At 45.8% G+C, this 25574-nt stretch overlaps 1 protein-coding gene across 6 annotated transcripts in view; it reads right to left on the bottom strand.

Annotated features, from left to right (window-relative positions):
* LOC141785817 (uncharacterized) overlaps positions 1-25574 on the bottom strand; it is a 28333-nt gene that overhangs the window by 1096 nt on the left and 1663 nt on the right. Inside the window, exons 1-43 of one of the 6 annotated variants that reach the window (XM_074664348.1) lie at positions 16804-17224; positions 10361-10902; positions 9735-9815; positions 9606-9665; positions 9452-9527; positions 9084-9143; positions 8493-8629; positions 8378-8395; positions 8073-8279; positions 7968-7994; positions 7811-7873; positions 7635-7718; positions 7499-7549; positions 7290-7421; positions 7107-7160; positions 6946-6990; positions 6770-6832; positions 6268-6399; positions 6128-6187; positions 6024-6050; positions 5822-5920; positions 5678-5713; positions 5462-5545; positions 5281-5313; positions 5131-5163; positions 4995-5054; positions 4841-4918; positions 4702-4737; positions 4564-4617; positions 4401-4472; positions 4221-4286; positions 4097-4127; positions 3921-3974; positions 3798-3829; positions 3598-3717; positions 3366-3513; positions 3219-3283; positions 2989-3117; positions 2871-2903; positions 2382-2789; positions 1685-1882; positions 1435-1544; positions 13-1345 (exon numbers count right to left, since the gene is read on the bottom strand). In XM_074664348.1, coding sequence (XP_074520449.1) covers positions 1132-1345; positions 1435-1544; positions 1685-1882; positions 2382-2789; positions 2871-2903; positions 2989-3117; positions 3219-3283; positions 3366-3513; positions 3598-3717; positions 3798-3829; positions 3921-3974; positions 4097-4127; positions 4221-4286; positions 4401-4472; positions 4564-4617; positions 4702-4737; positions 4841-4918; positions 4995-5054; positions 5131-5163; positions 5281-5313; positions 5462-5545; positions 5678-5713; positions 5822-5920; positions 6024-6050; positions 6128-6187; positions 6268-6399; positions 6770-6832; positions 6946-6990; positions 7107-7160; positions 7290-7421; positions 7499-7549; positions 7635-7718; positions 7811-7873; positions 7968-7994; positions 8073-8279; positions 8378-8395; positions 8493-8629; positions 9084-9143; positions 9452-9527; positions 9606-9665; positions 9735-9815; positions 10361-10902; positions 16804-17041 — 4350 coding nt within the window. In that variant the 5' untranslated portion in view covers positions 17042-17224 and the 3' untranslated portion in view covers positions 13-1131. Of the gene's footprint in view, positions 1-12; positions 1346-1434; positions 1545-1684; positions 1883-2381; positions 2790-2870; positions 2904-2988; positions 3118-3218; positions 3284-3365; positions 3514-3597; positions 3718-3797; positions 3830-3920; positions 3975-4096; positions 4128-4220; positions 4287-4400; positions 4473-4563; positions 4618-4701; positions 4738-4840; positions 4919-4994; positions 5055-5130; positions 5164-5280; positions 5314-5461; positions 5546-5677; positions 5714-5821; positions 5921-6023; positions 6051-6127; positions 6188-6267; positions 6400-6769; positions 6833-6945; positions 6991-7106; positions 7161-7289; positions 7422-7498; positions 7550-7634; positions 7719-7810; positions 7874-7967; positions 7995-8072; positions 8280-8377; positions 8396-8492; positions 8630-9083; positions 9144-9451; positions 9528-9605; positions 9666-9734; positions 9816-10360; positions 10903-16689; positions 17225-25574 lie in introns of those variants that run through there. The other 5 variants (XM_074664345.1, XM_074664349.1, XM_074664347.1 and 2 more) reach the window with 5 other exon arrangements.

Raw genomic sequence — 25574 nt, forward strand, 5'->3', positions numbered from 1 at the left:
GATAAAACCTGACTGCATTGAATTTGGCACTGCTGGTTAATCATAAAAATCTATCTCTGGACCAGTGTTTTATCCTCTCCACTGTTACCTGGCTGCAGTGCATTTTCCGTTCTGTTATAAACAAGAAACATTTTAGAAAAGCAACAGTGCATGGACGAACAAATATGGCTGAGTCCTTTCTAAATGACTGTACACAAACCTGGTCCCTTAACTCTCTCAGGTACACATCACTGTGTAAGGTTGCTGGATAAATGAAAATGCACAGTGTATAAAAAATAAATATCCCTTTGTTGTCACTACAATATGATTTGAAAATATCTTCCCATGAAAGACAGTAGCAAAAAAAGCTGTTACTCAAGTGCTTTGGTTACAGATAAAATCAGTGTAAAAGAAGTAAAAAAACATACATTTTACAAACAGTTAATCCGTTTTTATTGTTGCTGAAACGTCCGGTTGTTGGCTCGTTTTTAAAACAGATAAAGCTTTTTAATCAAAGGTGCAGAAACCTTTAACTGTTATGAACACTGTTTTTGGTCTATTTTTAGAAATCAAAAATCTTTCACAGTCAAATCTTTAGATTGTGTTTCTGGATTAAAGTTATTCTGAAAACAAAGAGGTTAAAATTGTCTTTGTGGTACATTAAAGATCGATTTGGGTTCATCCAAATGTTTGCAAAAGTCTTTAAAAAGAGTTTTGGTATCAAATATTATTAATAGTTGTAAAATAGATGAATGGACAGACAAAAGTTGGGGGTGTTTCCACTTTGTAAGCTACTTTCTATGAAGTACATACTGGATATTGAAGCGGTTATTAGCTAACAACAGAAAAGAAATGATTGGCGTTCACTGCCTTCTCAGGCCACCAGATCCCTTTAAGGCGTGAAGCCTCCAACATGGCTGTCGGAGGATGTGTTACCGTCTGTCACCTGAGCTTAACTTGGGTTCAACTTGTGGAATAATCCTGTGTAGCACCGTATATGAAGGGATAACAAACATTAACTCATTATTCATATGAAAAAAACATATTTACAAAGCACCACACGAGGTGCAAAGATAGAAAAGTGTGTGTGTGTGTGTGTGTGTGTGTGTGTGGACGAAAGCTTCACAGACTTTGTCCTGTGTGAGTGTGTGTCTATCTCTTGGAGTGGCCGACGTAGCTGTTCTCCACACACAGCACCACGTAGGAGCTGGAGCAGCTACTGGAGCTCTGCTGGAGGAGGCTGCCGCTCTGCAGTGACGACGCCATACCGGTCAGCGTCTGTTCCCCGACGCGCCATGTCTCACAGAAGCTGTCCACGTGTCGCTGCCCATTGCTGTTCGAGCCGTGCCACATCATCTTATCTGGCCTAGAATATTGAAAAAGAGGTTGGGTTGTTATTTAAGAGCACAGAGTAAAAGTTTCATGAGTTGCTGAATCTGTCACGGTCGTGGTTACCATGTGCTGTCAGTCATGACGTTTTTGCCATCGAAGGAGTAGATTGGCACATTGTCCTTCATCCTTCCGTCATTAAAGATGGCGTCCCAGTTATCAAACAGAACCTCGTCCTGAAAGTGGAAACAAATCACTGAGCACAGAGCTGCGGTGGAGTCTAGTCCGTTGTTAAATCATTTGTGAAAGTGCAATCAAACATCTTATCTGGCACTGACTGTAAAATATCCCTCAGTGCTAAACTTCTGTTTGCTACCTTCAGGTTGACTATTGGTAAACGGTCCCGGTCAGCCTTGCGGACGATGCTGTGGAGATCTTGGAGTTTGGCGGACAAGAAGGCCCGGAAAGTTCCTTTCATCCCGACGGCCTGAGCCTGGGTGAAGCACAGGTAGTCTGCACCACGGATTCCTCTCATGGAGCCGCTCTGAGGACTGTTGAGGGCGATGAGGTGGAGCTGTTGAGACAATATCAGTGTTTAATTCAATGAACACACTCTGAACAAGCTGTATGAGCAGATAGAGAAGCTGCAGCCGGATACTTAAATTAAAAGGAAGACAGCAAGACGTTAAGCAAAATGATTTGTTATTTAGAAAGTTAGCTTGATCGTAAGAAACAAAGTTAGTTGGGTAAATAGCTAGTTAGTAGACTTAACATCAAGATCCCTATCTAGAAAAAAGACTCAAAGAGATATGTGTCAAGATAGCTCAATATTAAGCTAGATGCATAGCTTAATACGTGGCTATAAAAGTTAGTTAGACGAGCAAACACACGGCAAGACAATGAGTTAGAAAGCACGTCAGATCACAAACGATGAGAAAGTTTAGTAGCAGGATTATGGGACAGCTTTAGCGAGAGCTCAGTAGATAAAGTTACTTTCTTCAACCCCAAACATGCAATCTATTGCTCAGCAGGTGCTGCACACAAAGTTTCAAAACCATGAGGATCTGACTCACCCCTGGTCCCGACTGATGATGGTGGACTGGAGTCTGGGGCTGCGGTGGAGCCGGTCTTCTCTGAGGAGTGACTGCATAGCGAGGGTCCGGATACGCAGGGCGAGTCTCGGTTGTGTGGACAGAATATCTGCCGTCGGGTTGATTGAACCGGTCTGAGTAACTGGGGAATCGAGGGTCTGTGGGTGCGGGGTACCTTGGATCCGGCTGGTAGCGGTTGTCCGGCTGGTATCTGGGATCAGTGTAGCGTGGATCAGGGTTTGGCGGCTGATACGGGTCTGGCTGTGAATGGTGCTCGGTGCCGTGGTAGACCGGACTCTCTGGTTGCCTTTGAGAGGTTTCGGTGTGTGTGTGGTGGTCTGGGGAGTAAGGGACGACTGGAGGGGGCTCCACGGCTGCAACCTCGTTACCCTGAAAACAAAAAGAGAGATTTTTTAGAAACAGGAGGATTTTATGTCCTGAAACAGAGAAAAGGAAAAAAAAAACACTTACATCAACGTTGGGCAGAGGGATATAACTCCCAAGCTGAAAAACAACAAATACAGACAGGTTAATACGTTGATCTGATGAGGAAGTTTAACGTCTTTCTGATGGTTTCTGAAGGTTTCACCTGCACTTGGCGAACTCCATCTCTGACCCTCAGGTACAGATCTGTTTGGTCCAAAATGTAAACCAGAGAGCCTTCAGGTTGTCTCCTGGCGGTGGCCGTCATGGTGTCGTAGGTTCTCAACACGGTCACCTGCACCCAACAAACCCTCTGAATCAGACTGAAGACCAACAGTACTTCAACAGAGTCGAAATGTTTTTTAATACTCTATCTGATCTGACAAGACTTCTCACCCCAGACGAGTGTCCAGGTAATCCAGGGGCTCCAGGAGGTCCTGGTGGTCCAGGGATATTGATAGCTGTCAATCAAAGAGGGGCACATGAGCTCAAAGAAAAAGGCCGACTCTGGATTGTTTGAGTGCTCCAAAGATCATGACTCACTCTGTGTGCCCCTGTAAGCTCCAGGTAAGGATGGTCCTGGAGGTCCAGGAGGCCCTGGTGGTCCTGGTTGCCCATCGTAGCCTCTACCTGGTTGACCAGGTGGCCCCTGAGGGCCTGGTGGGCCAATGATGGAGTCACCTGGTGGGCCCTGATGAGACAACGATGAAAGTGATCAGATTTTAACGTCAGTTAAAAGTTAACTTCATGTCGTGTTAGATTCAGGTGATCTTACAGGTGGTCCTGGTGCCCCTGGGTACCCGCTCCCTCCATAACGAGGGTCGTAATATCCTCCAGCTGGTTCTCCTTTCTCTCCTTTTAAGCCTGGACTTCCTGTTTCCCCTTTCATCTCATTCTGGACACAAAGAAATCAAGAAACATAAAACGTGTACAATAACATCGACCACAACAATCAGCTGGACGTCTCAGACTCACCCTGAAAGTGTTGATATCAAGCGACCCGTAACCTGAGGCAGAGCACAAGCAGCACACTCTGAGATTAGTTAAGATTCATTTTGAGCTTTTAATTGTGTGACTGAGCAGAAAAACAGGGACTACCTTGAATTTCAAGCAGCCCTGGAGGTCCACGATCACCTTTCTCTCCTTTGGTGGCTGTAAACAAAAGTTAGAACGGTAACGCCAGGGTTAGTTTCTCTTCCACGGCAAGCCAACAGGAATCTGCTCTCTCAAACTTTTGTTTTACTCAGGGAACTTAAATACAGACGTGAATTTACCTGGGTAATACCTGGAGTTATCGCCATACCCCTGAAAGAGTTTACAGACGGATCAGTGAGCCTGTGATGCTTTGGAGATAAAACCAATCAGCAAATGATCGTACAAGTTAAACAGTTTACTCACTCCTAGCCTGTCGTATGGACTTGAAGGTCCAGGAGGTCCAGGGGGCCCAGGTGGACCTGGTGGACCCTGGGGAACACAAACAGCATTAGTGTCTGTGTTTTAATCACCTGATCTTTAGAGGTAAATCTCAGGTTCTGGTGACTTGTCTCAGTAAAATAAAGCAGAGGGATGAATTCTCACAGGATAACCGTATCCTGATCCAGTTCCCGAATCTCCCTTCTCTCCTCTGGCGCCGTTCAGACCAGGTCGACCCTACGGCAAAACACACACACACACCTTTTAGAATTGTATTCAACATCAGTTTCAGGGTTCAGACTCGTTCGTACAGTTTAAACCAACGTACCGGTCTACCCGGGAGTCCAATCTCCCCCTTCTGGCCTGGAGGACCATATGGACCCTGGAAATACAAAATTCTTTATTATGAATCATTTCTTGTAATACTTCATACTCATAATGTCTGGGATAAAACTGGGGTACGTACTGGAGGTCCTGTTGGGCCAGGAGGTCCACTTTCACCCTGTAAAACACACACACACACACACACATACAGTGAAATGCTCAAACATCACCTCATGATGGACACATCCCTGTAACTTAGTGAATCTTTAAGTTTATCTCACCGGCAGTCCTGCGAGACCACCGAGGTACAGAGGTCTCCCATCAGACCCTAAGATGACACCAGGCTCTCCTTTCTGTCCCTGAACACACACAACAAAAAGTTACACAAACACATGTCGCTGCTTTGATTCTTTGAGGTGAGGTTGATTTTCTTACTTTAGCGGCAAATCCCTGAGGACCAGGATCTCCTTTGTCTCCTTTTGGTCCGGACGGCCCCTGAACAGAAACAAAATTCTTTTAATCTTATTTCATTTCCTCATACTGGATTATAAACTGAGAAAGCGTTACATACTGGGAATCCTGCTCGGCCTGGGATACCAAGTCCCTGAAGGAAGGAGGAGATTGAAAACTTGTCAATAAAAGAACAAATATTCTGCTCATGGTTCAGAAATCTTGAAGGTTTAGTGAGGTTTAAGGCAGGCTCAGTTAGGGGAGGACTCACCTGTGACCCTTCGTTCCAATAAACGTCATTATACTACAGCGAGACAAAGTTAGGTCAGTTAGTGGGGGGTGAACACAGTCAGCAGGCAGTGGATGTTAGTTAATATGAGCAACGTGCACGAACTCAATCTACGACATCAGTGATTTGATCGCAGGCATCATTAAATCTATCTGTCACATACGTCTGTCGTCTGGTAGGTGACAGGTCCTGGTGGTCCTGGAGGCCCTGGAGGTCCAGGCTGTCCTCCATCACGCCCTGGAAGACCCTGGAAAAAATTAGGACAAAACCTCCAATCAGAGTCTCTTATGTGATGGATCAAAGTGTTGGATTATGAAAGTAGAGTCTAAAGTTTGAGTCAGAGATCCCAAAAAGACAAACGCAAGAAGATCTGACTCACTGGATCTCCTCTTTCTCCTCTGTCTCCTTTTTGACCCTAAAAATAACAACAACAGCAACTCTCTGTTAAAACATCTGAACGTGTTTGGAAAGAATTCATGAAATTAAAGCAGCTTAAATCCAAAAACGTATTCTAGCATCCTACCGGCTGTCCAGCAAACCCATCCAGTCCCGGGATCCCAGGAGGACCTCGAGATCCCTCAGCTCCTTTGTCCCCATGGCTGCCAGGCAGACCTGGTTTACCCTGGAAATCATAAAAACCTGTTCCTGATCCTGATCGAAGGATTGAAGAGTTAAAGGAACAGAAACAGATGGACAGAGATTTCTGTCAACACCGCCGTACTTACAGGAAGTCCAGCAACACCAGGTGGACCCTGAAAGACACCACACAAACCTGAGTATCTACAGCATAAAAGGGGGTCAGAGAGTGTCCTGTATGTATGATTGGTACCTGGGGTCCAGGTGGGCCAGGTAAGCCACCTCCAGTCCCTTCAAATCCAACTTCATTCCCCTGAGAGGAAAGCAAAACAGAAGAAACTTTAAAGACTTTTAAAAAATCTTTGAGCATACACCATCATTTTCTTTACTCACAAATCCAATGCGGTACGGGGGTCCTGGTGGCCCAGGAGGCCCAGGTGGTCCAACTGGCCCCATGGGACCTGGAAGCCCTGCAAGTCCGGTCTGTCCTGGTGTCCCTGGCCTTCCTGATTCACCCTGAGCACCCTGAGGTGAAGAGGAGGATGAGTACAGCAGTATTTACTGAGTCTTTCTGAGATCCTGAATCAGGACTGTTAGAGATTCCTGTTAATAAAAACTGGAGAGAAATGATTGAAGAAGAAACAAAAGATGACGAGCAGGAGACGTGAAACAGAAAACCAGAGATCCACGGTGCATTGTCCTACATGGATATGTGAAAGACAGCTAAAGGCAAAGACACTACAGAGGGAAGTTCCTCCTCTTTCTACAGACAGGTGAAAAACACTCAGATCAGAAGAGGTGCATTAGAAACCAGAGTCAGAGGAACATGAGAGGTAAAAACAGGGGAAAGAAATCACCAAAGCAGACCCCCCCAGTACCTGTGCCCATTACACACCGTAGAGGACGGAGCAAAGTAAGAGAAGAAGCTGGTGAAAGGGTTGGAGTCTTGCGAGTCTTGCTAGAGGAAAGCGACAAACATGGAGGACAGAATCTATCCGGGTACACCTGCCACAAATTTTTCATTTTCCAATTTCAATAAAGAGTAAAAACATCTGTTTGGACTCTGCTCACCTTTTCTCCAGCTGGCCCCGGAAGACCGAGCTCACCGCCATCACCCTGCAGAGGGAAACCATCAAACAGGCGTAGAATGAACCGTGATGAAGCTTTGCAGATAAACACATTCTCTGACTTTAATGATAACACCAGAGAAAAACTCGTCAGTGCATTCTCACCTTATCTGCTCTTAGTCCTGGTAGACCTGGGGCACCAGGGGGACCTGGGGGGCCCTAAAGCCAAACAAAGTGGGCACACAGTTGTTAAAGGTTTGATGCTTGTGACTAAAGACCAGAGACTGGAACCACATTTCAGACACCAAACCAAGTATGGACAGAACTTTTTCACATGAAAGCACTCACTGGTAAACCAGGCGCTCCATCCTGTCCTGGAGGTCCAGGAGGTCCAAAAGCTACTGGACCATTGGATCCCAAAGCCACAGAAGTCCCAGGAGGTCCTGGAGGGCCTGGAGGACCAGGAGGCCCACGCATACCCTGAGGAACAGATTACAAATATATTATGCTGCATAAAAAAACGTCTGATTCAAAAACCGTTCAAATGAACAACGAACCCTGAATTTGTCCAAGTCTGCAAACCCTGAGCCCTCCATGTCGAAGAACGTCTTAAAAAAGAAAAATCAATCAAAAAACAGCGAAGAGGAATACTTTTTATCCATAAAACCTTAATACATGTGCAACTTTACGTACTGGGCGGTCACCGGTGCCAGACCCAGGAGGTCCTGGAGGACCTGGGGGACCTCGAGGTCCTGGTTGACCTTCTCCACGCTCACCCTAAAAATATCATACAATGTTATTCCAAACAAATAATAAAGAAAACTTTATGAAACATTAAAACTCATCCAATAGTTTAGTTTCACTGAAACCTTTTGGCCTTTCGGACCAGTACTTCCTGGAGTCCCTGGAAAACCAGGTGGCCCAGCAGGACCCTGGAAATGAAAGCAAGGACACATTTAAGGGGGGCTCTGTAATAAACGATCCATCATTATCATTATCTATTAGTCTGTCTAAGAAGGGGCTCACAGTCTTCCCGTCCTCTCCTGGATCTCCCTGAAAGAGGAAAAAACCATCAGACCATGCTCATCTGAACAAAGTGGATCCAGATCCAGACCTGGACTCTACACTCACAGGTTCTCCATCAGTTCCTGGTGGTCCAGGGACTCCGTTTGACCCTGGTGGTCCTGGTGGTCCAGATGGCCCAGAGACCTGCTGCACAACAGAGCCGTCCCCGAGCCGAACCACTTCAGCAGCAGGTCCTGGAGGACCTGGAGGACCTGGAGGCCCTGGAGGCCCACGGTCACCTTTGTTACCAGAGTATCCGACGCCGGAGCTGCCCTGTGAGGAGACAGGAAGTACAGGTCAACGTCTCTTCTTCACGTCATGGAGGGTTGATGTGCAAACAGCTGTTCCTACTAAAAACAGAGACCGCGTACCTTCACCCCCTTTTCTCCCTGGAACAAAGGAAACAAACATTTATCACAGATATGACGATGAAATTATGATAATTAACTGTTTTAATGCACAAAGACACTCAGAGCGATGGTCTACCTTCTGTCCTCGTCCTCCACCTTGGGAGGATGACCCAGAGCTGAATCCTGATTCTCCCTTTGGTCCTGCAGGCCCTGTGTCCCCCCTGGAGCCTTTCTCACCGCGGTCTCCTTTCTCACCTTTGGCCCCACCAGGACCTGGAGACGTGTGGCACCAGGATGAAAAAGTAGAGCAGGACTGAGATTAACATAAAGTTGTAACAGAAACTTCTCAGGAAAATATGAGAAAACGGAGCTCAGATGCCCGTGCCATGAAGTTACATGTATGTAAACATGAAAACAAAGCACCAAAATGCAAAAAAATTAGCAGATTGTGCAAAACAGGAAGCACCAGCTGCAAACCCCGCCATAAAAACATGATATCAACAACCATCGCACTTTCAGGCTCTAAAACCAGAGCAGATTTTAAACTGTGAAAATTCAGAGATCCAAACAAATCCCAGAAACAGTACCTCACAAAGTCAAAGCTCATGTTGTCATGTGACACAACAACATGCTCAAAAAAAGCTGAAGCAACACCAGACAGCTCATTCTACACTGTGATAGGATGGCATCGTGTCTTAATCCACAATCCTGTCAGGCTGTAACCCACCTCTGGGGCCAGGTTGTCCAGACCGGCTGTAGTCCACCGACTGTGGTCCATACCTGATGTCTAAAATTCAACACAGGTGCAACACGAATCAACATGACGGGCTGAGAGAGGCCTGGTTTATTTGTTTATAGTCACTGACCACAAGAGGGAGCTAGAGAACTTTAAAGCAGCTCCTGAATTGTGAAATCCTGCAGAAGAACTGCAGATTTTCAGGTCCAGACAAGAGCACTTAGGCGCATATTTCTGCATAAAAGGAAGTCAAGCTATAGGACGTTTCTTTGGCAGCAGCTCCTGTGGGATTAAAAACTTCCATTGCATGTTTTTGTTCAGAGTATTTACCGTGCAGGGCTTAAACTCTTTTCATGTACCTGTTTCTTTGACTCTGTTGCCCTGAGAGGAAATCACAGGAGGTTCAGGTACGGGGCGGAAGGAGGCAGGGGTGGTCTAGAGGTGATAAAACACGAGGTGAGAAAACCTGCAGTCGTTATTTTTTACTTTAAAAAGACTCATGAGCTTCACTACCTTCACCGTGCTCCCAGACTGTCTCCTCTCGCCGTCACCGCTGCCAAAGTCACCAGACGCCTGCAAGAAGCAAAGACGTCACACTTCATGTTCAGTCAGACACGCTGACCTTAAAAGGGTGATACTCACAGCATCAGAGTCGTCCTCGTCGTCACACAATCGCTCAGCGGCCCGAGGGTTTCCAACCACTTTGAGGTCCGCGATCTCTCCCTAAGAAAACAAGGAGGACATAATTTATCTGCTTTCTTCTTTTCTTCTTCACCTTCAAAGCCCCTTGTGACTGTCACATGAAGTCTCCGGGTCACTGGCAGAGTTCAAGCTCCAGGTCAAAGGTCAAAGGTCAGAGGTGGAGTGAAGTAATAGATTTACTTGAATGGGGAGGGTTAATTTGTGCTCTTCCGGTTGCCTGTGACCCTGACACAAACCTGCTGCTGAGAGCTGTCACACACACAGACACACATACACACCTGCAGCTCACAGTGTGATAACCTGACATTTCCAGCTCCTCTGGGTGACATTCAGAGGACGATTCATGGCTGCTTTTTGCTCGTTTGTGTCAGGAAAGTGTCAAGCAAACATCTCCTCAGCACTTTAGTGTTTCCTCTGGACTTCTCCTCCAGATGCGAGACTGTCAAGAGGGTGTATCTCTATAAATTCTGTTATGTAATCTGCCTAACTTCCTAACCTTCCATAGGTTAGCGCCTGTGTATCACCTAAACCTTACATGTAACGTTGTTTTAGCACCCTGATCTTACCTGGTACTTGTCAGAATCTGCTCCTCCAGCCTGACCCACAAAAATCCCCGCCCCTGCGTCCAGCTCCATTGGGTCGGGCGACCGCTCAAACTTCACCACCTGTGGCTCAGAGTCGCATCCCTGGTAGAAGGTCACAGTCTCCTCAAACACAGACAGCGAGAAGCGGGTCCACTTATCCACCATGCTCGGCACGTCGAAGCTGGCCGCCTCGTACGACGCCTCAGAGTCCGGCTCCGTGTAGAAGAACTGCACCTTCTGGCGCTGGGAGCGCACGGCGCTGAGTTTGACGCCGATGTACATGAGCCTCTGAGGCCCGTCGGTGATGGAGAAGAGGACGGAGGCAGAGGGAGATGAAGGTTTGATGTAGAAGATGAGGGAGAAGTGGCGGTGGAAAGGGTTGGGGACATGAGCCAGAGCCGGCTGGCCTGATACGGCGCCCGGGGTGAAGACATAGGAGACCTCCCCTCTCTGACCGTAGGTCCTGGAGATCTCATCAGGCGGAGGGTCTCCGATCAGCTGGAGCAAAGAGACACCACTCTCCTCTGCAAAAACAGGAGAGAAATACGGCAAAGAGACGTTTTAGAAACAATCAGGGAAATATGTTCGATTAGTGAATCTTAAAACATTTCAGACAAAAAAAATGGTTAGGTGTAAAACTGTTTCACAAAGCAGAGCGTGCAAAAAAGGTTAGGACACTGCTTCATTGAAGCTCCAGGTCAAAGAGCAACCACAGATCAACTCCATCCTGCAAGTGCAACAATATTTAAAGCTCAGGGGTCAAAGGTCAGAGGTTGAGTTCATCAAAAGACACAAAAGAAACCTGAAACTTGTCTCTTCATTTGGGTAAAATTCTTTCAAATCAGCTGCTGGCTAAGTGACAGGTAGCTAAGCTAAATCTGGACGTACAGTTTCCAAGTTTATGCCTCAGTCTCTGTGAAACTCGGGGTCACATTAATGGAAAAAGTTCCCACAGACCAACACAGTCCAAAGGGAAAATTGACCACGGATATACTCTCATTAATCCTCGTCACAAGGGAGAAAACATTTTGCGGACACTTCCATTCAGAGTCTCCTGAGGATGGCCTGTCATCCCCAGATTCATGACAGCCCTGTAAAAGTTTAATCTGCATGTTAAAGGGTCAGAGAGGTCAGAGGTCGTGGGGGGATTCCCAAAGTTTCATGATAGTTGAGAGTCAGACAAAGACCGGCTTGAGCAGAGAGAAACACTGACTGTAAAGCTGTTTCCTTCCAGAAATACTTTCCCTCCTCACCTTACTCTGACGTAAAACTGTCATCCAGGAGTGTTTGGCACACCTCTGTACCTGCTGAGAAGACAGTGACACTGCTTTGACCAGCACTCAGTTACTCATGGGACACCCAGCTCATAACTCACACAGGGAGTAATCCTAAACACATGTTCCCCCACACACACACTTCATTTGCACAGCCCTTGTTGCATGAATGGTGTGTTATGCTGTCTCAAAGCACACAGCAGCCACAGCTAAGCCCGGATCTTGTGGGATTTCGTCCGATTGGAGCTCGGACGGCGCACACCGGGTGGTCAGCTTCCCACTGAGGGCACCTGCTATCGGTTCATCTCAGCGACGCAGCTGCTGCAGCTGTTGCACAAGTCAGGTGGATCTGATTATGAACGAGAGTTTAATATTTGCAACGATAAACGACTAAAGGAAACTTTCTCGATTGTTGCGGCATGTGAATGTGCTGCAGCCGGGCCCTGTTTCACTTCATGTGCACGCATTCACATCTGGAAACTGTCCAGTCAACCACAGCTCTCCCACACACACAGCCACAGCTACATGCTCCCATGAACAAGAATAATGTGCCAGTAACAGGACCATTATGTAACACTGGTACACACTTTTTCAAGTCTCTATCAGAGCCAGGATCTGCTCATGTTTTCACTGGGAACCAAAATAACAAATGATAAGCTCAATAAAACAAAATAAAAAGATTGAAGTTGAGGATATTTTGCAAAGCAGAAGTGCGTTATTTTCATAAGAGACTGGCAAGGATCAGCTGTTTCTTTCACTTGGCTCTTCTCCAGTCCACAGATAGAAGCCGAGCTTCAATGAAATAATCACGTTAACCCGGGCGCCCTTCATGCTAACAGAGCCGATTATATCAAGAACAACACACAGCAGTGCTTCTCAGGCCTGAGGGCGTCTGAACACCAGAAATGATTTCATGTCTCCCGTCACAGAGGATTTTCCAACATCCAACCCTGCAGAAATGCGATGCCTGTTGTAGTGTGTGAAAAAAAGAAAAGACGTGTGGTGAAGACTCAGACGGACGGACAGATGGAGCGGGCTGAGGCAGAGGAAGGAAATGCGTGTCAGATGTCCATGGGAAAGGAGACCATGAGGGACTCTAATAGGATGAAGAACACAGACTAAGTCAGTCCCAGAAGCCTGGATGGACAAGACATGCCAGCTGAAACAGGCTGAAATGTGATTGTGAGGGAAAAAGAGAGTCTCCTCATGAGAAAGGAAAGAGGAAGACAAAAAAAGTCTGTTTCTCTCTATTGTTACAGAAAGTATCAGCGAGTGATGACTCAGAGCGATCAGATTTTTATCCATTTACACTCCTGAGTCTTCCAACTGCAACCCACTAAATCATGCTCAACTGCCCCCAAAAATGTGCCTCATGTGTTTATGGAAACCAGAGTGCAGAAGTTTGCATGTGGGAAAGATGTGGGCAACAGAGACGGTTTCTGATGAATGTTAAAAAACACAAGATGTGCACTTCCCCGAAGTCACTGCATCCTCTTTGTACTCTAAACCAGATCAACGTGGATGTATACTTTCTCTTCAAAGGCCGGCTTTAATGTTAATGAGGAAATGAGATGCACATGAGGTTATGTCCACGGGATAGGGTTGCATGTTTGCAACATGCAACCTGGGAAAATTGAACATACAGATGTGCATTGAGCTCAAAATGTGCAGAAACAAGGGATGAAGTTTGTCTTCATCCTTCTCTAATGACGCACTTTGCAAGAGTCTGAAATTCAAGGCCAGTATCGCCGATACCGATACTTTTTAAAATTTTCCTCTTAACATAGTTTTGTGTGGAATTCTGTTCTTAAGAAAATAAACTGCAAAAAATTATGACTTTTAGGTAAAATTAAAACAATTTTTTTAAAGAATTTTTTTTAGGAACAGAGTTGAAGAAGACAATACAAAAAGTAAAAATTTTGCATTATTGCGCTGTTTTTTAATAATAAAGTAGGTATAAAGAATTTTTACACTTAAAAAAAAAATATATATATATTTAATCAAGTCTGAGCCATATGATATTCAGTATATTTTTTTCAATTTTTTTTCTGAATGTTTTTTTTTTTTTACCTTTTTGTTATGAGTACCTACATATTCTATACATGTATGGTTGTGTAAATTAATATGTCTTGTAGATCAATTGTTCTGTTCATAACCTTTGGGGTAATACCTATCTAATTGTATCTTTATGTATACTTATTTTTATTATATTTAATTTGCACTAAGTTTCCCTGGCGCCGCTGAGCCACTTGACGGTGCAACATCAAAACGCAGGAGCAACTTTTATTAAACCACAGCAGTCAGATGAAAGCAGGAGAAAAAATTAAACTAGAGTATCGATCTTTTTACACTGGTATCATTCGATATCGATACCAACATTGGTACGATCTGCCCACCTCTACCACCGAGTAAGGAATTAGAGCCAATTAAAGCAGCAGGTTCAACCATTACCACGTCCAGCTGCAGTGAAAACCTCCTGAGACCAGGCCGAGCGGACTTCACACAACAGAAAACGCCCTCAGATTCAGTCATCACATCAAACAGAGGCGACAGCTGTGACAGACCCTAATCCCTGTTTGAATAAACCGAGAGCTGAGAGCTAATTAGAGCTGACTGACAGAGGATCAGCGAGGAGAGGTCAGATTACTGCAGATGGATTAAAAAAAGTGGGTTTTGGCTGTGGTCCAGTTTTAATGTGGAGGAATGTGAGCTGCAACAGGTACCAGCCCTCAGAAACAACAACAGACTCTAAAGCAGCAGAGACCGACAGGAAGAGTTATATAAAAGCTGAAGATTACTGTGTCTCTGTTCATCCTCTAACCCACTGTCACTTGATTACCACCCATCAAGTGTGACTGGTTTTAAAGAGTGGGTGACTGGTTGTGACCTCTGACCCCTGGCAGAGACTCTGGGCTGCCCCAGTCACAAGGCTCTCTTGTTTCCCATCACGACACCGTTGCCCTTTCTCCCAAACGGATCACACAATCATCGCTCTCTGTGCAGCAGACCGTTTTCCCACCCACAGCCGCCGTCATAAATGCCATCCTCAGCCTCGTCTTCCTCTCCACAGACGGCCTGATTGTCTCCGTCTCTGTGACTCTGGAAGCTCAAACAGCAGGCGCTCTCTGAATCTGCACAAAACTCCACAACAGCTGATCAGAAACATGATGACGATGAGATAACCCAGGAATGAGACGAGCGACCGGCATGCAAGAGTAGGACGTGTAGGGAGAGCTGTGCGTATTGGAGCCAGAAAGCTTGTGTTATTGAATCTTTACCAACACCAGAGCAGGTGTTACACACCCAATAAAACCAGTCTAATGACAAAACCAGACCAGTGCTGTAAGTGCACGAGCATTTCAGCCGTCACTTCACTCCATCCTGACAGTTTTAATACAAAGAAACCCACATTACAAGCTGAAGATGCAGGGTAAACTGTTCATTCAACACACTTATCGGTGTTATACAGCTTTCTAAATTCAGTCTCTGAGTTTAAAGGTTATCCAAACAAAAAAAGCTACTTGTTGCACATGGAAAATAACAGAAATGATCAGCCACTTAAAGCTGGAACATTTACGTTGAGTGCTCCTGTGGGAAACATAAGATAAAGATGGTTTTATGTAACAGGGTTCAGGCTTTAACCTCCCAGAGAGGAGTCTATAGACAACGATTTACGACACCACTCCAAGGCTGGACGCAGGCCTCCAGACCACTTCCTGTCTAACGGATTTTACTTCAAAGCTTCTGAACTGAATATATCATCTGGACGCTTTGTTTTTAATGAACATGAATAAAAGTTAAACGTGCAAAGCTGCTGCTGACGAACCACACTAAGACATTGATTTAGCAGATGCAGCTCTGCACTGCACGCCTGACGAGACGATCACATGAAGATGTCATGCAGCCTGAGACGGAAATGTGAGCTCAGGTGTTTCATGTCATGCATTCATGCTAAAAAAGCCTCCTCTTGACATGAAAACTGGACACAAAGTGACACCACAACACCAGCTGCACTGACCACACTGCAGATTTTGCATGTTTGAACACATTTGATGCAAAGTTGCATCATTGGAAGTGGCGTGTGTGGTTTGGAAATTGTTGTTTCAGAGAGTTTTCAACATAAATGTGTTATCTTTTGATGCATTGTTGTCTCTTTGGATTGAGAATCATATTTAAAACACTTAAAAAAACACAAACTGTCAGTTGTGATAAAAAGCTCCTGGAATTGCATCATTAATGGGTTAAACATGCAAAACATCCACGAGATGGGCAAAAAATATCATCAACAGCCACAAAGTGCTTGGACACGTTTGTTACCCACACCAAACAAACACAGACAGAGCAGCACAGACCAAAGCTCAAACACCGACACAGAAGTGACGCGACATCGGATTCAAAATGTATCGACCATCAGGATACATTCTAACCCGCCGGGGTTACCTTTCCAGTTACTAACTGACACGCACGCAGGGCGACCACGCTCCTGCGGCCTCTCAGGAAGGTCATGACACTCCACAGGGAGACGCCCATTCTCCAGAGACGCCCAGCAGCTGTCCTGCAGCACCTGGCAGAATCTGCGGCAGGGCAGGTGACGGGAGGGCGAGGAGCACCTGGGCGCCAGCAGGAGGCAGAGGAACCACTCTGCACCGGGGTGACACCTTTCTTTTGTGAGCCACGCCCACTCATGTAGGACCGCCCCGACCTCTGCCGCAGAGGTGTGGTTGAAAAAGTTTGGCAGCGAGAAAAATCTAGAATTTTTTCTGGAGCAAATCGGCCAATCAGGAGGCAGAGGGAGACAGAGCGGGTCAGAACGATTGATGTGACTACCTGGATACAGAACACCAGCTGTCCCATTCATTTCCATAACATCACTCAAGTTCCCGGTGAAATTACCAGACAGGACTCTACCGCCTTCAAGGACCAGCTCAGATTCTACCCCAGGACCAGCCTTCAGCCCTGATCTGGACCCGGATCCATCCTCAACCACACTCCCAGCCCCCTCCTCCACCCTCTCCCCTCTGAACCTGTCTTCATTACCCGTTGTGTTAGGGTTAGCGCCCTCCACCTTCTCTGTCAGGCTCCCGTTAGTAGTCCTGGCGGTCAGGGTTGGAGTTGGAGTCGGGGTTGCGTCCCACGCCTCGACAAACTTACGGATTCCTGTAGCCACGTTGATGATTTCTTCCCCAACCCCGGACAGGTTGTCATCCTCCTCCGCCTTTGTCTCTGAGCCATTAGCTGCTGAGGAGGCACCTGTGGTCCCTGATGCTGTGGTTGCGTTTATCTCTGCAGGGGCCTCGGTCCTGGATTTTGGAATGGTACTCCAAAACCAGGCCTTGACGCCTCCGGCACAGAAAGCCAGAAGAAGCAACCAGGTATGGGCCCTGAACATGCTGCTGGCTCCCTGCAACAGTCCTCCACACACAGAGCTCTCACTGTTTCCTCCAACGCCACCTGTCAGCCAGCCGGTCAGCAGTTAAGTCCAGGCCGTTCAAGGGCCACTGAGCATCCAGTGAATGGAAAGACAGGCATAAAAACTCTGCACACACTTAGAGGCCCTCCCTCTGGATCTCCCTGTGCATGGCTGCTGAGTGAAAAAGCACTTTGCACAGACGGGGGGAAACCCAAGTGTGGAGGCTGGCTTGTTGCACTGATGATGGAAGTTATTGGTTACTCAGAGTTGCCCCAAGAACGTGAAAACTCCTCCCCTGAGTGAGTTGATGAGTGAGTCCCTGAAGACCCTGCTGCAGCGTGGAGAAAATGCATGAAAAGTTTTCTCATTACCACAGCGACACACCCCTCAGAAATTACCTCAGTGAAATACGAGGGTGTTTAAAAGAAATACGCCATGAATGACAGATTTTAATCTAAGTGACAGAAAGCTAGTTGTGAAAGTTTTTGTTTGTGAATGAGAACAGAGTTTTACTTCCTGAGGTCAGTAAAATGTTGCTGAAACAAAGGTGAATGAGTGCAAAAGGATGACTCAGACTGGAGTAAAGGAGCTGACGGGCTGAGATAACACCTCAGGAATATCAGGCGGCAAAAGAGGAAGGCATCAGGAAAAATGTGGTTATCAGTCCCATGATGCTGAGGTGTGAGTAGGAAAACTAAATAGTTGGTGCAACAAACTGGACTCTGGTGTTTTTGGATTCAGACAAACAGCAGCCGGAGTGTGAAGAAGACTGATAGACAACAGCTGAGAAGAAGAGGCAGCCGGTGAGGGCGTATCTGATTGGACCGATGTCTTAAGCTCTGCTCCCCAGGGAAACGCTCCATTGCTTCATCTGAGAAAATCCTTGGAAAATGTACCACTTCCAGGTTCTCACAGATTGGTGATAAGCGAAGGGAGGGCTCCTCCTCTGTATGCCCCCGTGTGCCCCCATCATCCTGCAGATACCCGCCTCATCTGTGGCGCTCAGACATCCAGCTGTTACACATTCCAGCCCTCAGACCTCCCACGCCCACGCCACTGCTGCTGCGCCACATTGGGAGATTTGGAGGATGACACATTTTGGTAATTTGTGCATTCGAATGAGGCTACCGCTGTCAGCATGTGGGCTGGATGAGCTCTGATGGACGCTGGACAAGAGTGGAAACAAGAGATGGAGGAGAGCGTGAAACCAGCTGTCACAGATGATGTTGCTTGGCTCAGAAATCCAGATTACAACAAAAACATCTCAAATGTTGCTGCATAGTGAAATTGATTATCAACCTCCAATCAGACAGAAACATGTTACAGCTTCTGCATGTGTTGACTGCCGTGGCTCCTTGCAAAACAAGGCACGAAAATCAAAACATGTTAAAGCATGTCAACCTCACTGGTTATTAAAATAAACAGAAGCTCATGCAGAGAGGAAAACTGGATGGCCTGTCTTTATCTGTTTGCTGTTATAAGGAAAGAAAAGAGTCTCATTGCACAATCAGCTGGAGCAGAAGAAAAGACAGTGAAGCTCATTTTCCTCTTCCTCATGGTGCATTCAGGTTCATTACATCAGTCATTATTTTACCATCAATAACCTGCACGCTCACCCCTTCACTTCCCCCTCCTTCTGTGTTTCCAGCACTTTTCATCACCATCAACCGACAGCTGCCCTGACCTGCACAGGGCCGTGAGCGGGGTAAGTAAACACACCACAGCATTATGGTTCAGGGAGTCAGTGGATGTCACTTCATGAAGGCAGCTGGCGCTCAGTGTGGGGACTGTTATGTACACTAACATATGCACGGCGTGCTGCAGCTGTATCGATACAGAACGTTCTGTCTCTCCTCCACTCTCCCAACACTTCTTCAACTCTTATTCAACTTTTAAGGAACAATATCGCCATGAGAAGCTCTGCAAAGCATCAGCTAATGCTACAGATAACAACCGCTCTGTCCAGCTTGGCTCAACGTGAGAACATGTGTGTTTCCTCAGCACAGTTTTATGGTTAAAGAACATACATGTGAGCGTGTGAACTGTGGATAATCCCTGTGGGACAGAAACTTGATACACCAATTAAACTGAGAGAAAACAAGGCTGCTGGCCCTGAGAAACACCAGCACACACACACATTCTCCTGTTATCCAGGATCTTTGCAGTCACAAGATAAGGAGGAGTAAAAGAGACAGAGAGTTTGGAGGTCAGATGTATGAAAATCTGCCCAACCTTTACATTGGTGATCTGTGCATGAATGAAACTCCAAAATAATCCTCTTGATAATCCTGACTGGACTTGCAGTACCTCCATGGAGCAGCAGATGGCTGCAGAGGCCAGTCTGCAGAAACTAAAGCTTTGTTTTCACTCAGCTGTGCACACATACATGTAACATAATGAGTCAAACACATTTCTTAAGTCTTGCTATCAACAAGCAGAGGGTAAAAGGAGGTCAGAAGAAAAAGCAAAGTGCAAGGAAAGATTCAAGCTGATATGCTGCCACCTGCTGTCCAAACACTGGGCCTACAGACACACTCTTTCCTCTAAAACTGCTCTTTGCAAATCCCTGCTCTCAATCATCCACGCTCCTATCTGATTTCAATCTTCACTTTCCAGTTATTGAATTACTCAGATTCGCAAAGCAGCAAAGAAGTTTTCCCCGCAGGGCATCTTGGCAGAAGCTCTGCAGAAATCAACACCCATGACTCCCTCCTCCTCCCGCTGAATCCTTCCCCCCTGCGGTATGTCGAAGTGGGATTTTTGGCACAGACAAAAGCATTTTCAGACAAGAGGGTGCGAGACGGTTCGGTTGTCAGGCCTCAATGCGCGATTCATTAAGCCACACGGGTACTCCGAGACAAGACAGTCACGCCGTTGTTTGGGGAATCCTCTCTGAGAAAGAGGACGTTTGTGTCAAGAATCAAGCAGTGAAGAATCATGGGAGAAAAGTTTGGATGAGAGAAGTTTTGTTCCAGGATGAAGAACCCTGACGCCTCCTCTGATGATGTGACTGACAGCAGAAATTAAAGCAATTAAGGTCAAACAGGCTGTGTGTTCACAACAGAGAGGGGTCCTCTGTGTTTACTCCATCCCTGGTGATCTCACCTGCCAGAGGAGCATTTTTTCAGGATGAGCCTGAAGAGATGTGACATTCAAGTGAAGTGCAAAGGCCTCTTTACTCCAGGGTTTAGTGTAAATTCCTGCAGATATTACACCAGAGGGCAAGTGCTGTTCATAACCCGGCACCAGCTCACAGTGAGTCATTAAACGGAGAAACCAGACGCCCTCACAGAGCGGCTACTGTGTCCTCCACACAAAGGCAGGAGGAGCAGAGCAAACTGTGTCAGATCAGATTTCTATATTTACTTTGAAGAGGTTTGAAATCTTTGCACCAACCCTGGATTAAAGAGAGGAAACCTGCACCTCAAGGAAAAGATGTGATGCCTCATTTGTGCGTCATAAATCTTTAAACAAGCTCAAACTCCTCTTGCTTCTGCAGAAATTTGACTGATGTGACCTTGAAAATTATGAAAGCATGACCCTCCACATTCCTCCACATTATGTTGACACTTTCCTTTAAAATACAGTAAAACCAGTGAAATGGAAGACAAGATTTTCTGTCCCTGTCTCGAGAGCAGCGTGAGTCAGTCTGAAGACATGGTCTCTGGCAGCCGGCCAGCTCCCTCTGGAAGATACGAGCGAGTGTGGCAACGCTGAATGTGATGTGCAACCAGAAAACATGTTGAAACCCAGATGGAAAAGATGACAGTGAGCGCTGACTCTGGCTCAGGTTGGGGAAAGTTCAGGATAAAGTCTCGGAAAGTTAACACTAACTCTTTTAATCAAACAGAAACGAGTGAGACGGTTAATAACCTGATTAATGTCTTGGCTTTCCAAGAGCTGGGTGCAGCGAGACACATTCAAGTGCAAGACGTAAACTCAAGGCCTTTTATACTGAAGTAGCTCCAGGCTCAGTCTTTGGTTTGAGTTGATCTCCTGAAGCCTGCACAAACCTGTGCAGGTAGATGCTGCCCAACACCCTGACGTTATGTTTTTTGGGCAGGATTCAAAGCTTTGTTTCACCAGGAATAGCAGAAGTGATTCTAATAATGCCAATCTGATGTTATGGTACAATGCCTTAAAATAATCAACTCCTTTTCTTCCCAGGGTTTTAAACCAAGCTAAAGTTAACCCTTTCCCTCGCTAACGTCCTGATTAGATCTTAAAGAGTAAAGCAGGAGGAGAAGCAAAACCACAGGCACCATTATCACCATTATCACCATTTCACCACCTGAAAGGCAGCAGTGTGTGCAGCTGGGAAAACAAAGCATTCCCCAGTGACAGAGAGGAGCTTTCTGACCCAACAGCCAAGATGGAGGATCAGATAGGCGCCATGAAAAGATGGAAAACCAAACATCCTCTCGCCCATCAGCATGAGATCACACCTTCAGACTTTCAGCAGGTAGAAAACACCCACAGCTGTCTTTATGAGCCTTTTAAAGCCCTCTATAGGAGAGCTATCATTATTGACATGCTGCTGTAAAAGAGCTTTGATGTTACATTAGTTACTGTCTGCACGTCTAATCAGCGTGAGTGGGGTTTGGCTGCTGGATCGGAGACGCTTGCAGGATAAAAAGGTGTAATTACAGATAAAAACGGGAGGTGAACGCGGAGCAGAAATGTCCTCAGGGTGAAGTGAAGAGGTGTGCCTGGAGTTTGTTTAGAGGGGCCTATGGGAGGAAGGTGTTTATCCAACCTGAGGAGACAAGAGCTGATTCTTCTGCTGGATAAAAACACAAAGCTGACGAGGAAAACATGAAACTAAACCGTTATTTTTGTCGAGCTGTTGTTCTAGTTTATCAAACTACAGAGCAACAAAAACTGATGCAGAGAGCACAGACCTCCACCAAACATATTGTGATTGTCACCAACACTTGACTTAATGTTTAATGTTATTCCCTTTCAGCAGACTGGCTTCAGGGAACATTAATGTCAAAAGTATCATTACAATAAAATAAATGATTAGAAACGTAAACGCTTGTGTTCTCTAATTGTGTTTGTTCGGTGTAAATTTTAGAGTCTGAAAGCTGATGAACAAAGAAAAGACCTCCGGCATCCCCAATACAGCATTATTTGTCTATGTGCGCGTGCCATCATCTCACACACGCATGCCCAGCCCTGACTATTTCTCACGCGCCACAGTGCCAGCACAGATGAGTATAAAACGCCGGGTTGATCGAACGTTTGTGTCAGTTTATCTTCACCTCACTAAAGAGCAGATTCCTCTCCCTAAGGAACAAACTCTGCCGCTTTATTAAAGAGCAAATTACTTACTCTCACTAAAGAGCGATTTCCTGTAGTATAGTGAGGAGCAGAGAAGAAAGAAGACGGCCGCTCTCGCCGACCCCGCCCTCATCGACCTGGCCACAGAAGACGCCGCCGCTGGACGAAGGAGGAGATGGTAGGAGCTGGGCAACCGAGAAGAAAACCTCAAGGACCCAAGGGCAGGAAGTTGCCGGCGTAAGGTCTTTTAAAGGAAGTAGACGGCGGCCATTCATCTTGCCATTTACCTGATTCGTCGACCGCACCCTCATCATCCTTGTCACAGAAGACGCTGCAGCTGGACGAAGAGCGAGATGACAGCAGTTGGGCACCTGAGAAGTAGTCTTCAATGAGCGTGGGGGGCACTGCTGCTAGCATGAGTCCTCGAGAAGAAAGTAGACGGCCGCTCACTTCGCCGTCCACTTGTTCCGATGACCCAAACCTCATCAACTTGGTATCATGGTATCCATTGACCCTGGGAAAGATAACTGCCGGCGTTCCCATCGAAAATAAACATTAGTTACGTATAGTAACCCCAAATTCTATGAATATAAGCGCAGCCCTCTAGCTATTGCTACTAGCTTATTACACATGTGCAGTCCTGAACATTTCTTTCGCGCCATTGCCCCCCACCCCCACATACAGTGACCCCTATCACGTCCGCATCTTAGATAAATCATATCTGTGTGAACAGCCATTTACTTCCATGAACCGCCTTTAATCTTTAATATTACTTGCGGGGTATTAGAGTCTTTACCTTTAAAGGGCTGCGCCTATATTTATAGAATCTGGGATTACGACTTAATCAACGTTTATTTGCGATGGGAACGCCGGCGGCAATCTCTCCAAGGTCAATGACGTCTTCTTCTCTGCTGTTCAACTACCACCTCCTCCTTCGTCTAGCGGCGGCGTCTTCAGTTACCGAGTTGATGAGGTTTGGGTCGACGGGACAGGTTGACGGCGAAATGAGCGGCCGGCGTCTGTTTAAAAGGACTTGAGCCGGCAGCAACGTAATCTATGCTCCACTGTAACACTACAAGCACATTACCTACACCAGCCATTAACCCATAAATGTGTGGTACACAAGCCTGAGATCTTAGGCAAAATGCAAAGCAGTCTTGATCCATTGCAATTTGCCTACAGAGCGAGCAGGAGTGTTGATGACGCTGTCAATGCCCTTCTCTGACCGTCTGACCAACATACATATCCTTGACCAGGACTTAGTATCTATGCTTGTTGACTCGTTAACTGACAGACCTCAGAGGGTGAGAGTAAATGGCTTTTTATCTGACGTACTTTTATCCTCCACTTGGTCGCCTCAAGGCTGTGTCCTTTCACCACTTTTATTCATTTTATATACAAATGAATGTCACAGTCACAGTTATATACACATATGGTGACAACAACGATAAAGAATCCTTTAAAATAAAAATGATTAAAAAAACAGGCTCAGACGGTGATCCAGATCACCTCCAAAATGTAATCACTTCTTCCTTAACCCATTTGAAAAGTATCCTGAAAATTTCATCAAGATCCATTTGTTGGTTTTTGAATTAAGTTTTTCACAGACAAACTAACAAACAAACTCTCCCAAAAACACAACCTCTGTGGCGGAGGTAACTACACGACGCCCACTTCCTGACCAGTGAGACGCTCTTTGATGAAGGAGACAAGTCCAGTGTCCTTCAATTCATCTCAAACACCACCAACCTCCAACCCTTCATCCACAGCCTTTAATCTGCAAGAGCTGGGGATGACATGGGTCAAACCGTCTGCTAATCCAGCGTGGAAAGACACTAATGTGAGGAAAAAGGTAAAGAAGAAATAAAGTGGTAAAATGAGACAGCTGATATAAAGAAATCCCATCAACGAGCAGTTAAATCATCTTTCATCTGAGTCAGACGTGTTTTCCACCCGGCTGAACTGAAGCATGCAGGTTTACACCATAATAAGCAGGTTTACGGAGATGAAACCACGCTGGGTTTTAATTAAATCACATCCACAGACACCACACTGACTTTAAGTAATAAACTGCTTTGTTTTCAAAGAATTAAACGCCTGTTTCGAGACTTTGTACTCACAAATACTGGTTTAAAGTAAATCCAGTCTGGTCTAAAGAGAGGTTTGTAGATAAACACGTCTGCTAAAGGGAAAACAGAGGAGTTTGAGAGTTGGAAAACTTTATTCAGACACTGTTACTCAAATCTGTCCTTTAGCTTGAAGAAAACATTTCATCCAGGAGTGAAATTTACATGTTTAAGGTGTCAACAGCTTCTTGTAAAATCAGCATAGATATTTCTTACGACAGAAACAGCTCTCGTGTTCAGACAGGCTGAGCGGAAAGAGAAAAATTCACTACCTTTTTCCACCTGATGTAATTATGGAGTAAATATACACACTATTATCTCCTCTTTACATCCCGTATCCACAAACACAGCCACTTATTTCCAGCTGTTTTTATAAGCTTCGTCTGTTGTCTGCTTTGATAAAATATAGCATCATATATCAGGGAGAGCAGGGCTGCTCGGCCACCCAGGAGACACGTTACAGCATACTTTCACAGTGCTTACATGTTATGTCAACACAGAGGGGTTCAGTATCTGTTAATGCAGGAGAGGAAAACAAAATGATGTTCTTTTGGGTGATTTGCTCGCAGGAAAAATCCACATTAACTTTCTCTGACACTGTGAGGCAGTAAATAATCTGTTAATGATGCTCTGGGTTGGAAAGGAATCTCCTTATTTGGGTGAACCGCTCTTCCACAGCCAGAATCAGTCACTTTTAGGCATATCGATCTACAAAATGAGCAGCAGCTGGAGAAAAATGTTAACATGCAAGTCACCGTGAAAAGTTTAACATGCTTAATGAGTTCACTGTGTTGTTCCTGCAGATGCATCAACATGAGGACTATGTGCAAAGTCAGTAAAAACAGTTTCATTTGTGCAGCTGCAGGTAATAAGAAACAGCACAGAGAAGTATTTTCCAGCCTTGAGGTGTGTCTGTTTCTTGTGCATTGTGTTGCTGTGTTGCTCTGTGTCTTTCTGAAGCAGAAACCGTGGGTGTCGACTGGCATTCGGCGTCATTTAACAGACAGATTGGGCTCTTTCTCTCTCTGAGCGACCCTGATGCAAAATAAAAGCTGCTGACACTGAAATGTGGTGTTGAATTGCTTGATTAATTGCAGGAAAAA

Source organism: Halichoeres trimaculatus, unplaced genomic scaffold (genome assembly GCF_033239565.1).
Source record: "Halichoeres trimaculatus isolate MK-OKI-2021-1 unplaced genomic scaffold, fHalTri1.1 fHalTri1_scaffold_24, whole genome shotgun sequence".
NCBI lineage: Eukaryota > Metazoa > Chordata > Actinopteri > Labriformes > Labridae > Halichoeres > Halichoeres trimaculatus.